Source organism: Panthera leo, chromosome B2, assembly GCF_018350215.1.
Source record: "Panthera leo isolate Ple1 chromosome B2, P.leo_Ple1_pat1.1, whole genome shotgun sequence".
Taxonomy (NCBI): domain Eukaryota; kingdom Metazoa; phylum Chordata; class Mammalia; order Carnivora; family Felidae; genus Panthera; species Panthera leo.
This window is the reverse complement of record NC_056683.1, coordinates 112,237,283-112,250,430: the sequence shown is the minus strand read 5'-3', so window position 1 is coordinate 112,250,430 and position 13,148 is coordinate 112,237,283. Positions and strand designations below refer to the sequence as shown.

The window sequence follows — 13,148 nt, the reverse complement described above, 5'->3', positions numbered from 1 at the left end:
GCTTACCCGATGGAGTGAGACCTGCAGCCCAGGCAGCACAGGAGAGAGCAGGAGCAGAGTTAGCATATCAGGATGCAAAGACAGGACCACAGTGCCCTTTGTCCCCTTTCTCAGCCCCAAAGCAAAGACTATGCGACTCCATATATTACTCTTTTGGAGTATACTTTTTAATGTGTCTTCACAATTACTTTACCAACCTGTTATAAGTTGTGCTTCTGTTGTTCTCATAGCTATCTATAGAGATGGTTGGACTCTATTAAGGTATATACCTCCTCCAGAGATTTCACCTCCACTAGTTCACACACCATTTGAATAAACAACTGCGAAGTTCCAAGAAGATGCCAGTGTTATTATCAAAATGATTCCAAGAGCTTGCATTTCTTCAGAGTACTTTCATAAATGTGTCCTCGTTTTCACTTTGCAGAAAGCATTTTAGTTAGGTAGCCATCTATTAACAATGGTATTTTACAGGTGGAGAAGGGGGGGCAGTTCCATTGATGGGGCTATGGGGACTTCAGGCAATGTCAATCACGATAAAAGGAGAATCTTAGCTTGAAAATATGACTTGTTTTTAGAAAACATATCAATTTAAGGGGAGCTTAGGTTGGTTAAGCGTCCAACTCTTGATTTTGGCTCAGGTCATGATCTCACACTTCCTCAGATGGAGCCCCACATTGGATGCTGTGCTTTTAGCACTTGAGATTCTCTCCCCCACCACCCCCTCCCCTGCCACCTCTACCCCACTCACACTCTCTCCCTCTCCCTCTCAAAATAAATAAATAAACTAAAAAAAAACAAAAACAAAAACAAATTGAGAGGTACTCTTTTTCTTTCCAGGATCTGAATATTGCTGGCAATCTTTTTGAACAAGTTCAGGAACTTTTTCCCAGAACACACAAGAAAATTTTACGGTGTAACTAACAAGAATATAGGATAATATGATATTTAAAATTTTTTTAATGTTTTATTTATTTCTGAGAGAGAGAGAGAGTGAGTGTGAGTGGGGAAGGAGCAGAGAGAGGGAGACACAGAATCCAAAGCAGGCTCCAGGCTCTGAGCTGTCATTACAGAGCCCAACACGGGGCTTGAACTCCCAAACCTTGAGATCATGACCTGAGCCAAAGTCAGACACTTAACTGACTGAGCCACCCAGGAGCCCCAGATAATACGATGTTTTAAATTAAAAAGGTATTCAAAGTAAAATGGGATAATTTTTTTAAATTTCTCTACTACTATTTTATAAATTAGCAAATTAATTTAAACGAAAAATAAAATCTTACTAATTTCTCATTTAAGAATCTTTATTACACTAAATTTAAGTACTTTTCAAATATGACTTTCACATATATTATTTGTTCTAGCATAATTTAAGACTAATAAAAATTTTTCATAAAACTTGTTGATTTCACAGGGACTTATCTGCAATTATATTTAATGTTAAAGTTATAGTTTGAGAAAAATATAGGTCCTAAGTTTGCAAAGTCTACAACATATTACAGGACCACATTTGAGTCTCCACTAACATAGGCTACATTAACTAACATTTTTAGCCACATTTTTTTCATTCATTTTTCATTCATTTTTAGAATGAAAGTGTTGTATCCTCTATATAGAGAAACAATTAATGAAAAGTTTGGGAACTTCTGGGAAATGGACTATCCATTACCCTAAAACAAATCTACACTGAAACAGAAGAAAAAGAAGTTAACACAACCTTGATGTCATACCCAATTAGTGTATGAACATGAATAGGTTAACAGATTACGTATGTGAAACAGTCTTCATTCTTTTCTACTTAGGAAAACTACCAAAACCTTTACAAAATACAGTGCACTCCTGTTAATGTACACTTCCTAACTGCCATCTTGTGGGGGTCACTTGTAACTGAGACAGTCACTTAGTAAGGATAAAAACTAGCAGGGGTGGCTCAGTCGGTTAAGCACCTGACTCTTGATTTTGGTTCAGGTCATGGGTTCAAGCCCTGCATCAGGCTCTGCTCTAGCAGCATGGAGCTTGCTTGAGATTTTCTCTCTCTCCTTCTCTCTGCCCCTCCTCCACTCACCCTGGCTGTCTCTCTCAAAGTAAATAAACTAAAACAAAAAAACAAACAAAAAAAACCCCTAACATTTATTGAGTGCTTAATACACGGCAGACTCTCTTCTACAACTTTTATAATGACCTGATGATATTGTCACTCTTACCCCCTTTCATAACAAGAACACCTGGGTACAGGTGAGCTAAGTGAATGTGGCTTCCTCATAACCTGACCACCTACGAGCTTGTTACGAATGCAGATCCCTAAAGCCCACCCAAGACCTACTGAGGCATAATCTCCAAGAGGTGGAATATGGAAATATGCACTTTAAACAGGCATCAGAGGTGTTCATAAAGTCCTCTCAAGTTGGAGAAAATAACACTCCAGCGGTCCTAGTGTTCCAGTGAAAGGTTTCAACTAAGTATGTGGAGAACAAATTTTATAAACATGGCACAATGTATTTTCCTGGCTATAACAGGTAATAGGGTATTTTCTGTTCAGAAAAATTATTTAATTAGTTTAGATAAATGTTTTAATGCCATTAACAAGACAAAAAATTTTATTTGTAATAATGGGGTTAATTAATAATCCAGAAGGTTTATCCATTCATCACATGCAGCCTCTGAAAAATTTCAGTTGCTTTTCATTACTGCATTATTAATAAATATGAATATAAAACAATGTACTGAGATTCATGCTATGTACTTAACTCTAGCCTCATGAATGCTAACTTGTTAAGATAGCACATGAATACTTGGCACAATCTAGTAAAGTTTATTTCTGAACAAAATAAACACAAAGATATAAATATTCGTCTGCAAGTAGCAAAGTTGCAGAGTAATAAAGAAAGTAAGGGGCGCCTGGGTGGCTCAGTTGGTTAAGTGTCCGACTTCGGCTCAGGTCACGATCTCGCGGTATGTGAGTTCGAGCCCCGCATCGGGCTCTGTGCTGACTGCTCAGAGCCTGGAGCCCGTTTCAGATTCTGTGTCTCCCTCTCTCTCTGACCCTCCCCCGTTCATGCTCTGTCTCTCTCTGTCTCAAAAATAAATAAATGTTAAAAAAAATTAAAAAAAAAAAAAAAAAAAGAAAGTAATAGTTTGAAGAATCCAGTGAAATAATATGCATAGTTTTTTTTAAAAGAAATTTAAAATGTATACTTCAAAAGTTTTTTAAAAATGAATTTGATTTCTAGGGAGAAAAATAAAATTGATTTATAAAGAAAAATTTCTTAAGCATATTGCCAAATTCAAAATAAACTGATAGGTATTTAAACAAGCAAAAAAAAAAAAAATGAAAGTAACAACACTATATGAGATAACTTACGAAAACATAATAAAAAATAAGAATGGTCAATACTACATTGTTTTTCTGGTGCCTATAGTGAGGACATTTATTTCTTAGTTCAAAATCTTGATGTTCACCCTTACTTTATATGATAATGAAATACTGAGAATAACCAAATTATGCAAGGACTATCTACCATGGTACCTTTTGGGAAAAACAGAATAAATATGTAATATTTAGCATAGAAAAAATATACTAGATGAATGAATGTATACAAAAATGAAGCCTAGAATAGTTTATCAAAGCATACTCCATTGAATACATATTTAACTTACTGTTTAAATTTTAATGAATAAAATTCTGTGTGTGCTGCATTCTTCTGAAATCCTCCCTAATTACTAATTATTGCTAATTACTAATCATTAAAGGAACCCTGTATCTTCCATTTTTACTAGGTCATGTCCTAATGGAGAGGGCATCTTTGGGACCAGGCTCACTAACCCGACTTTGGGGCAGAAGACTTTCCATTAAAAATTTTATCTTAGTCACTATCACTATCAGCCACATAAAAATTTTAATCCAGTTAAAAAAGAATGCATTAGGAAGACCGGCCAATGAGAAAGTTTCCCTTCCCTCAGAAGGCCAAAGGCTTAGCGTCATTCCCAAGGTTCTTTCCCATGGTACCTCATGTCTCCAAACTTCTTGCTGATGGCCGTCCCAACATTGCTGAAAGCTGCAGTTGCCTTCTGCCCTGCGTGACTCAGGGTTTCATGTGTTTTCTTGTAGCTAGAAGTAAAACAGAACAATAGAAATACAGTTTATATGTCATGATCGCCTACAGAACATTCACCATCCTTCTCCTTCCTTACTTTGAAATTTTCCTTTTCTAGGGGCACCTGAGTGGCTCAGTTAGTTAGGCATTCGACTCTTGGTCTTGGCTCAGATCATGATTTCAGGGTTTGTGAGTTCGAGCCCCATGTCAGGCTTTGCACTGACAGCTCTGAGCCTGCCTGGGATTCTCTCCCCCAACACTCCCACCCCCCTGCCATTTGCACGCGCTCTCACTCTCTCTCTCTCTCTCAAAATAAATAAATAAACATTAAAAAAAAGAAGAAGAAACTCTCCTTTTCTAAACAGATTTAGGAAGATGATCCACAGCAGTTACTGATTCTATTCATTGTTTGGGGATGATGGGTTGGCTGCTACTTATCAATGGGAAAGTCAGACCATTAAATCTGAATTCAGGAAAAATATTCATATTCAAGTACAGATCTGAATATGCAGATCAGATGTGTGATCACAAGCAGTAGACGTGCTCCGAGAGTACAGAGTTATTCTTAAAGAAGTGTGTGTTTTAACTCTGCAAAAAGAGACCCTTGCAAGTAAACAGTTAGCCACCAAAAATAACACAGAAATTAGAAAATGTATATTTCAACGCGAAGACTTAGCTTTTATTGTTCAAGTGGGTAAAATTAATCAGAAAAGGGCAAAATACAACTAGTATTTAGCTTATTTTTCTAATACTCATAGCTGGGAATAAGGAGGACACATGATCTTAGGATACTGTAGTGACTTTTTCTAAACAGTTTTAGAAATATAATACTGCAATTATCTGTTCATAATAAGCCTATGTTCCCACTTGACTGATAAGCCTATGTTCCCACTTGACTGATACCTCGAGCACTCAGAGTCAAAATCAAAGTCCATGCAACAGGCCTCACGATGATCGCACCCAAGCTGGTCCTCTTTCTATCTGCTCATTCTGCTCCATCACTGACTTCCTCGCCAGTCCTTGAACTTACCAGGCCAAATCTTGCCTTAAAACCTCTGCTCTAGCCACTCTGCCGTGTGAGCCCATCAAATTTGCCAAGAAAAAGGATTTTGTTGTATTGTACATGCCCCACTTTGAAGAATTAAAAGGACCAAAACCTGCATCTTTAGGAAGACTGTGAGTCTGTAAGGCCTGAAAGGTGACACAAGGGAAAAGTAAAGAAATACCCTGCATGACCTGTGACCTTTGTATGAGGCTGGGACTGGGTATTAGTTAGAGAATTCCTTCTTGCATTGCTTCTGCATTTCCACAGGAATTTCTTGCAGTTAGAGCAAATATTTAATTTTCTTGTAAACAGTTCCATGAAGTTTAACTTGATATATTTGAGAATGCTTTGAATTTAGAGATGAGGTGACTTTTGAACACTTGTGTATCATATTGTGAATTTGAGGGCTTATTTTAAACATAAAAGACCTAGTCAGACAGAAGTGCATATAGTAAGCAGTAAGTGCTAGCTACTTTATGCTTTAAACACTTCTCTAGCAAAATATATGGTGGGTATATACAGGAATCTGAGTACTTCAGTGAAATACAAGTGGCATTTAAGTCTTCATCATGAAAAAATGCAACTCTATACCTATGTGCAATTTCAGTTTAAATTCAAACATATGGAGAGCTCAAAGGAGTGTTGAAGAGAGATTTTTAAGACTGTTAACTCTTTATTCCTGAGAATTATATAATGTTAAATCTGAAAGGCATTGGAGCCCAATTTCTTCAGACTACAGATGATGGGATCAGGGCCCAGAACAACTGCGTGACTTTTTAAAGACAGAGATAAGGCTAGGACCAGGGCGCCTTCCTTCCTTCAGAATGTCTTCTTGCTTTGGACACGTCGCACATTCGAAGGTGAGTTATATCAGCTCCAGTATTTGTGGAGATAAATGGTAATGCATTTCAAGAATTCTAAGATGCGCCTCTTTTCCCACATTTTTATACTTCTCCTCCCCAGACTAACTACCACATTTCTTGAAAACAATTACTAGCCATCCCACATACATTACATAGAGACCAATAATTGAGGGAAAGAAATGTAGAGGGGGTGGGCAATGTCAGAGGGTTCTATGTGAAGAAGTGGTTTCCCAGAACAAAGGAACCAGGGACCCCATGAGAAATAGGCCATTGGGCTCAGAGCACTTAAAAGCTCTAAGAAGTACCACTCACAGTGTAAGAGAAAGGTCCCTCCGGAACTCCGCACTGCACAGATCCTGTAACCTTACACTGCATCCTGATTGGGCTCCATCTTAAGATTGAATGAAGTAATATACATCCCTATCTAGATGCGAGGCACCCACGTCTTGAAAAAAGACCCTCCTGTCAGGCCACTAAAAACTCCCAAGGATGTCGTTATACTTACAATTTACTCCCTTTATTGTGGCATGGAATTTGGCACACAGTTTGTACTACTAATACTTAAAACTGATTTTCAACCTTATCACATAAAATTACATTCACTAATATGCAAATAATGAAAAACAACTTAAACACCAACCTTATAATTGACTTGACAACCTTGTAATTTAAATGGAAATGGTATTTAGCATTTTAGATTATGTCTCTTATTTTAAGCTAAATAGAAGTTACACATTGCTGAGTTACATAACTGATGAAATAGGAGACTAATATATTTTCCTTAAATAAAAGTCAAAATGGGGCGCCTGAGTAGCTCAGTTGGTTATGTGTCCTCCTCTTGATTTCGGCTCAGGTCATGATCTCATGGTTCGTGGGATAGACCCCGTATTGGGCTGATAATGTGGAACCTGCTTGGGATTCTCTCTCTCCCTCTCTCTGCCCCTTCCCCATATTCTCGTGTGTGTGCACACTCTCTCTCTCTCAAAAATAAATAAATAAACTTAAAAAAAAAGTCAAAATATTAAGGTACCCTCAGCTTGCTGTCAATGGTGTGCCAGGAGGCAGAAAAATTGGGAATACATGCTCCAAGAAGTCTGTGTTATGTGCCCTTCCTCTGTGTTCCTACGACCCCTTCGCACAGCTCTTTCCGAACATTTTTTCTACCATGTTGCGATTCTGGTTTTGAAATCTGTCTCTGTGACTTGCTTGAACTTCCTGAGGGCAGGGACCACATCTTGTCCATCACTGCTGTGTCCCCAGTGCCTGAATACACTAGAGCAAGAAAAACACGGGGCCAACGGAAGGAAATAGAGTCCAGGCTGATTCCCAGACTTCAGCTACAGATGCAGAGTCAGTACTTCCCACTGTGAAGCTCCTGACTCTGGGGGAGGGCACTTGGAAGCCTTAAGATGCGGGAAGGGAAATGTGTCCTCCTGTGCTCTAAAGCCATTCTGACAAACATCAGCCTTATAGGAACCTGCAGTTCCCAACAAGGCTGGAATGTGGTCCAGTGCTGAACCTTTCTTTGACAAAAGTGTAGATAGCACAGAGCAGCTCACGCTTTAATTCACCGAAGACTTCTTACTGGGAGATTTTTTATTTAGTGTACAAGTAAAATTTCTATTTCTCAGTGAAAGTCAACAGGAACACAGGCTTTACTTTTCAGAGACTGGCTGGAATGGGTAGGTTGTTTTTTTTTTTTTTTTTTTCAGCTTTACTAAGGTATAACTGACAAATAAAATTGTAAGATATTTAAAGCGTACACCACCGTGATGATTTGATATACATACACATTGTGAAAGAATTCCTCCCACTTAGTTAATTAACACATCCATCACCTCACATGTTTATATATATATTTTGGTGAGAATATTGAAGTCCTACTCTCTTTGCAAATTTCAGTCGTACCATACACTTATCAAGTAGAGTCACTCTTTTATATATCAGATCCTCAGAATTTTAGTCATCTTATAACTGGAAGTCTGTGTTCTTTTACCAAACGTTCTCTATTTTCCCCACACCATTGTGCCTAGCCACCACCCTTCCACTCTCTGCTTCCGAGAATTTGACTTAAAAAAAAAAAATGTTTTTTTAGATTCCATGTACAACTGATACCATGCAGTATCTGTCCTTCTCTGTCTGACTTATTTCACTTAGCATAATGCCCTCAAGGTTTGTCTGTAGTGTCTCAAGGCAGGATTTCCTTCCTGGTCATGGCTGAATGATATTCCTTTGTATATGTATATATGCCACATTTTCTTTAAGGAATGGATAGCAGTTAATGCCAGGACAGCTTAACTGTTTGGCTGGTGCACTGACCAGGAGGTTATCAGTAGTGAGGGGTAAGGTTCTCTGCAAGCCAGCCAAAAGGGATTCTGCTGACTTTTCACACAGTTCATCTTGTCATGTCTTACTGATTTGAAAGCAGTGTTAATCAAAAGAAGAAAGCAGGTGTTCTACAATGTTTTGATTTAAAGTATTTTTTTACACACAAATAGAAGTAAATTTTAAAAATTCAACAGTCTTTTGGGGTGCTTGGGTGGCTCAGTCGGTTAAGCATCCGACTTTGGCTCAGGTCATGATCTCGCAGTTCATGAGTTCGAGCCCCTCTTTGGGCTCTGTGCTGACAGCTCAGGGCTTGGAGCCAGCTTCAGATTCTGTGTCTCCCTCTTTCTCTGCCCCTCCTGTGCTCCTGCTCTGTCTGTCTCTCTTTCTCTCTCTCTCAAAAATAAACATTATTTTTTTTTTAATTCAACAGTCTTTTTACAAGAAGATATTTTATAGCACAGGTATACTTTCTGTTATGGGATTTTAAAAAGATTATTATTTTAACAGTGGCCCATGCACGTCTCCCCAAAGACACCAAAGTTTTGAGGCTTATTTTCTTTGGAAGTTTCCCTAAACACTACCAAAATATAGTTATCACTTAAACCTGAAAGAGTCTACTTCCTGCCTTCTGTGATAAGATAAAAGCCGAAAGGTAAGCAGAATAAACAGCTGTCTAAGACATTGACTATGTGTATCTTTTGAAATGAGGTCTTTAATCTTCTCTGGCACTTCCAAACTCCACGGTGCTACAACAGCTTCTCATAAAAAAGAGGGAATGATCATTATTGACTATAATGGTTTGGAAGTCTTAGAAGCACAAAAATCAAAGAGCAAGTAAATCACATGCTCAATTCAAGTTTTCTTAATGCTGAATTTTACTCCTCTTTATGTAGGATGGAGTTATTAATTGTTCCAAAAGGATTTCCTTCCCCAAACCTTCTCCTCTTGGCAGCCCCACCATTTGGTCTGTGGTACAACTCAGAAGGGTTTATTAGTGGGGAAATGTCAGGGGTTAGCAAAGGCTGAACACTCACTGGAATGAAGCTTATCAGCTTGAATAGCTCACCAGAACATCGCATTTCTGAATCCCTACTCCTTCTACCTAAGAAGAGATTCAATTTTTCCTCTGGTGGCCTCCCTACCTCTAACACTCCAAAGCCACCCACCTCCCTCATCCATGCCTCTTTAAAGTCTAAAGACAACACAAAAAAGCAGCAGAGAACAAACAACAACAAAAACCCCAGCAGCAGCAACAACAACAACAACAAAAGGAGGTGGTGGGAATTTTTGGTGTATGTTCTTAGATTCCAAATCAAAGCCATACAAACTATGACAAAAACAACAGCAACAACAAACCCCAGTTTACAGATGATCTTTTTACTTGCTGCTGTATGGTTATCTTTCTATAAAGGAGATCATTTCAGTCTGCTATATAATTATTTCTATCATTCAGTCCTATTCCTCTTTGAATCCTACCACAGGCTAAAATATGCCAAGATCCTTCATTAACATATCATAGATTTTCTTTTCAGTATAAATCAAACTAAATAGGTCATGATTGCTTAATCAGTATGCAAAGTATTGCCTCTGGGAATCACCTTCAATCCTCTGACAGCTAAAATTCTCTTTAGTGCTTTGAAATTTAATTTTACTCAACCTCACCTTACCCCAGCTTCTCATTCTCTCACATCAAAATTTTCATCCTATGAGGTGTAGATCTTGTCCCAGAATGGGTAACATGGCACTAACAGCAGGGATTTAATTAATTCAAGGGGAAAATAGATTCTGTTACCAAGCCCCGCCCCCCGCTCCCCCACCCCCCCACCATGTGATTAAGACTTTTCCCCCTCTATCAGCAGCCAAGAAAAGAGGGCAGGAGAAAGGTGCTTTCCTGGAATCGTGTTACTGATATACTCATGCCTTCCACTTAAGGATTGATTCTTCCGTACAAAGTAAGGTTCATATCATTCCTAAGAGTGAGGAATCCATGATCACCCAGATTTATTAAATAATCTCTGAATAACTGTCATCTAGTCCTGCAGCTTTCAATGACATCAACATGCAGATGACTCCGCATGTCCATTTCCATCCTTGACTCTTCCTCTGAGTTGCCTTCTAGATGTATGCACTTGTTTGTCTATTGGGTATTTCAGTCAGCACACACCAAAACAAAATTCTTGGGTCTCCCCCTCCCTCAGACTTGTTTTCTAGAACAGCATATAGGCCTACAAAGTATCAGAAACTGTCCTGCCTGTTTACAAATATTAACTCCTTGAATTCTTAGTACCTATGAGATAGGTACTAATATGATCTCATTTCACGGATGCAGGGGACCTAGACTGCAATGCAAGCAATTGGAGTCCATAGCCCACGGGCTTGGCCACAATGCTACATGCCCATTGCTGCAAACAGTCCCTATGCTCAACCAGCTGCCCGTGTCAAAGACCTGACAGTCATATTTGATCCCTCTACCTCCCGCATGTCTCAGCCCCAAACCACTGAGAAGTCCCATTGGCCTGGCCTCCAATTCTGTCCCCTTTCTGTTGCTCACTAGCCTCACTGACCTGGATTACTACAACAGTCTCTGAAATGATTTTCCAGTCTCCACAATCTGTATAACACAAAGTTACCAGAGTGATTTTTTTTTTAAAGGTGAATTCGAACAGATCACTTGCTGCTTCAAATCCTCCAGTGGCATCCAAAACCTTGCAATAAGATCCCCCCCTTCTCCACATGGGCTGCGAGGCCCCCGAGATTCCCACCTCAGCCCCTCTCACTACCACACTTTCTTTGGGCTCCTGACATGTACAAAACCGCTTCTTGCCCCAAGGTCTTTGCAGCAAATTTTGTCTCAACCCCAAAGCTCTCCCCTACATCATCACAAGACTAGATCCTTCTAGTCATTCAGGTATTAGCTCAGAGTAACCTCCCAGGACAGGACATCCCTGACCGGGACTCAATCACAGTGCTTCTGCCCTCTCCTCTGGCCCATCACCCTGTGCTGTTTTCATCATAGTACTTCCTGACAGCATCTCCTGTGTTTGCTTTGGTGCTGGTTTCATGCTCTTTTCCATTTCAACACTCTAAGAAGGTTGGAACTTTGTCCATCTTGTTGAATCCTGCATCCCGAGAGCTTAGATTAGCTCCTGGGTAATAATGACTAATAGCAGGCACACGTTAAGACATGTTGGGTAAATGAACTGTCACAACCCCTTTAATGGCTTTCTAGTGGCAGTGGAATAAGAATAGCTCTATTAACAGACACCACAAGGCCCTGTGCACCCCTCTGCCACTTCTCCCTGCTGTGTCAACAACACTAATTAACCAGACTGCTTTCCCAGGGGAGAGGGAGCCTTCTCTCCTTCTGGCCATCACCAGGCTGTGCCTCCCCCAGGAGCTCTTCCTGCCTCTCCCGGCCTGATTAATTTCCCACTCATCCTTCAGAGCTCTGCTGAAGCATCCACCTCTTGCCTTGAAAAACCTTCCTGAGTCCCCAGGCAAGGCTCAAACTCCTGCTCCATACATCCCCATAACACTCTTTTCCTTCATGTCGCTTCTCATACTTACTGTTTAACTGGTTATCTGGAATCATTTGTAAAGTAAACAAACACAAAAACCAAACTGTGTTTCCCTGATAGTCTTTCAACTCCAGAATCCTTGGGAATAAATCTATTCATGCAACAAAAAGCTCGATACTAAGTGTACTGCCTGAGTATAAAACTAATTTGTTTTTCAAACGTGAGAAAATTAGAGACTATATATTCTCCAATGTGGGAAGAGGCTACCCACCCTCCTTGAACTTGCTCACTCTAATTCCATGCCTCAGGTCTATTTATTCCCACCCTGCCCCCATCAGAACTAGGGCAGACTTGATGTACCCTCTGGCCAGATATCCACGGCTCCATTCCTCCCTTCGGCAACAGAATGGCCAGAGTTGTCCCATCCCCCGTGAGGTTAGCCCACCCTACAGCGTGGTTAGGGAGGCCAAGCAGAAAGATCCTATCTGGGTCTTAAACCCCAGAGGGAAGTTCAGATCAGTGTGACAAGAGGGCCCACAATCAGGAAAATAGAGATCGTTCAGGCTCACTCTGTCAGGGCCATTAACTGGTATAGTGCTACTGAGGGGCAAAGATGGAAGTCAAAACTACTGACAGAGAAGCTCATTTAATTTAGTGCCTAAAATCTATCTATCCTTTACAGGAGACTGTTCATATAGTGTTGCAATATATATTTTAAATTGATAAGCACCAATATGTGGTCTCTTATCTTCTTCCATAATTGTCACCATCGGGTTGGGGAAGGTTAATTTGCCCCTGGAGATAACCTGATGGGCTCCCTGGCTCCATCCTGCCCTACTCTGGGCTGTGCCCTGATGCTGTCTGGATGAGCCCTTGGGGTGCACGAGCATAGGAGTAGATACTAGGCTGTGATAGGGGAAAAAAACATTTGCCTTTACATGGAAACTAGGGGAAGCAAAGTGGAGAATCATCAAGTTCCTTTTAGATGGAACTCTTTATACAAAGGCACTTGCATTAAGGTCTTAGGTCTTAGTTTTCAGTAACCAGCAGACAAAGCTGCCCCCAGCAAAACTGAAGTATCTGTTGTCCATCACTGGTACCTTTTCCTACTGTAGGGCCTATCTCTGTCCAGGAGAAAAGTACCTGCAAAGAAAAAAAATTGATTCCCACTAAAATACTAGGAATGTAATATCTTTACCATGCAATGGATAATGCTATGGAAGAAAATGCATTACATGCAGGCACAAATTTGGGGCTAACATTAGGGATAGGGATAAGAACTGTCTCCACCAGCCTCTACCCC

At 40.0% G+C, this 13,148-nt stretch overlaps 1 protein-coding gene across 3 annotated transcripts in view; it reads right to left on the bottom strand.

Moving 5' to 3' along the window:
- The window catches only part of TPD52L1 (TPD52 like 1), a 99,618-nt gene that overhangs the window by 10,175 nt on the left and 76,295 nt on the right, over window positions 1–13,148 (bottom strand). For all 3 annotated transcript variants that reach the window (XM_042937401.1, XM_042937400.1, XM_042937402.1), the window contains exon 4: window positions 4,004–4,105. In XM_042937401.1, coding sequence (XP_042793335.1) covers window positions 4,004–4,105 — 102 coding nt within the window. The remainder of the gene's footprint in view (window positions 1–4,003; window positions 4,106–13,148) is intronic.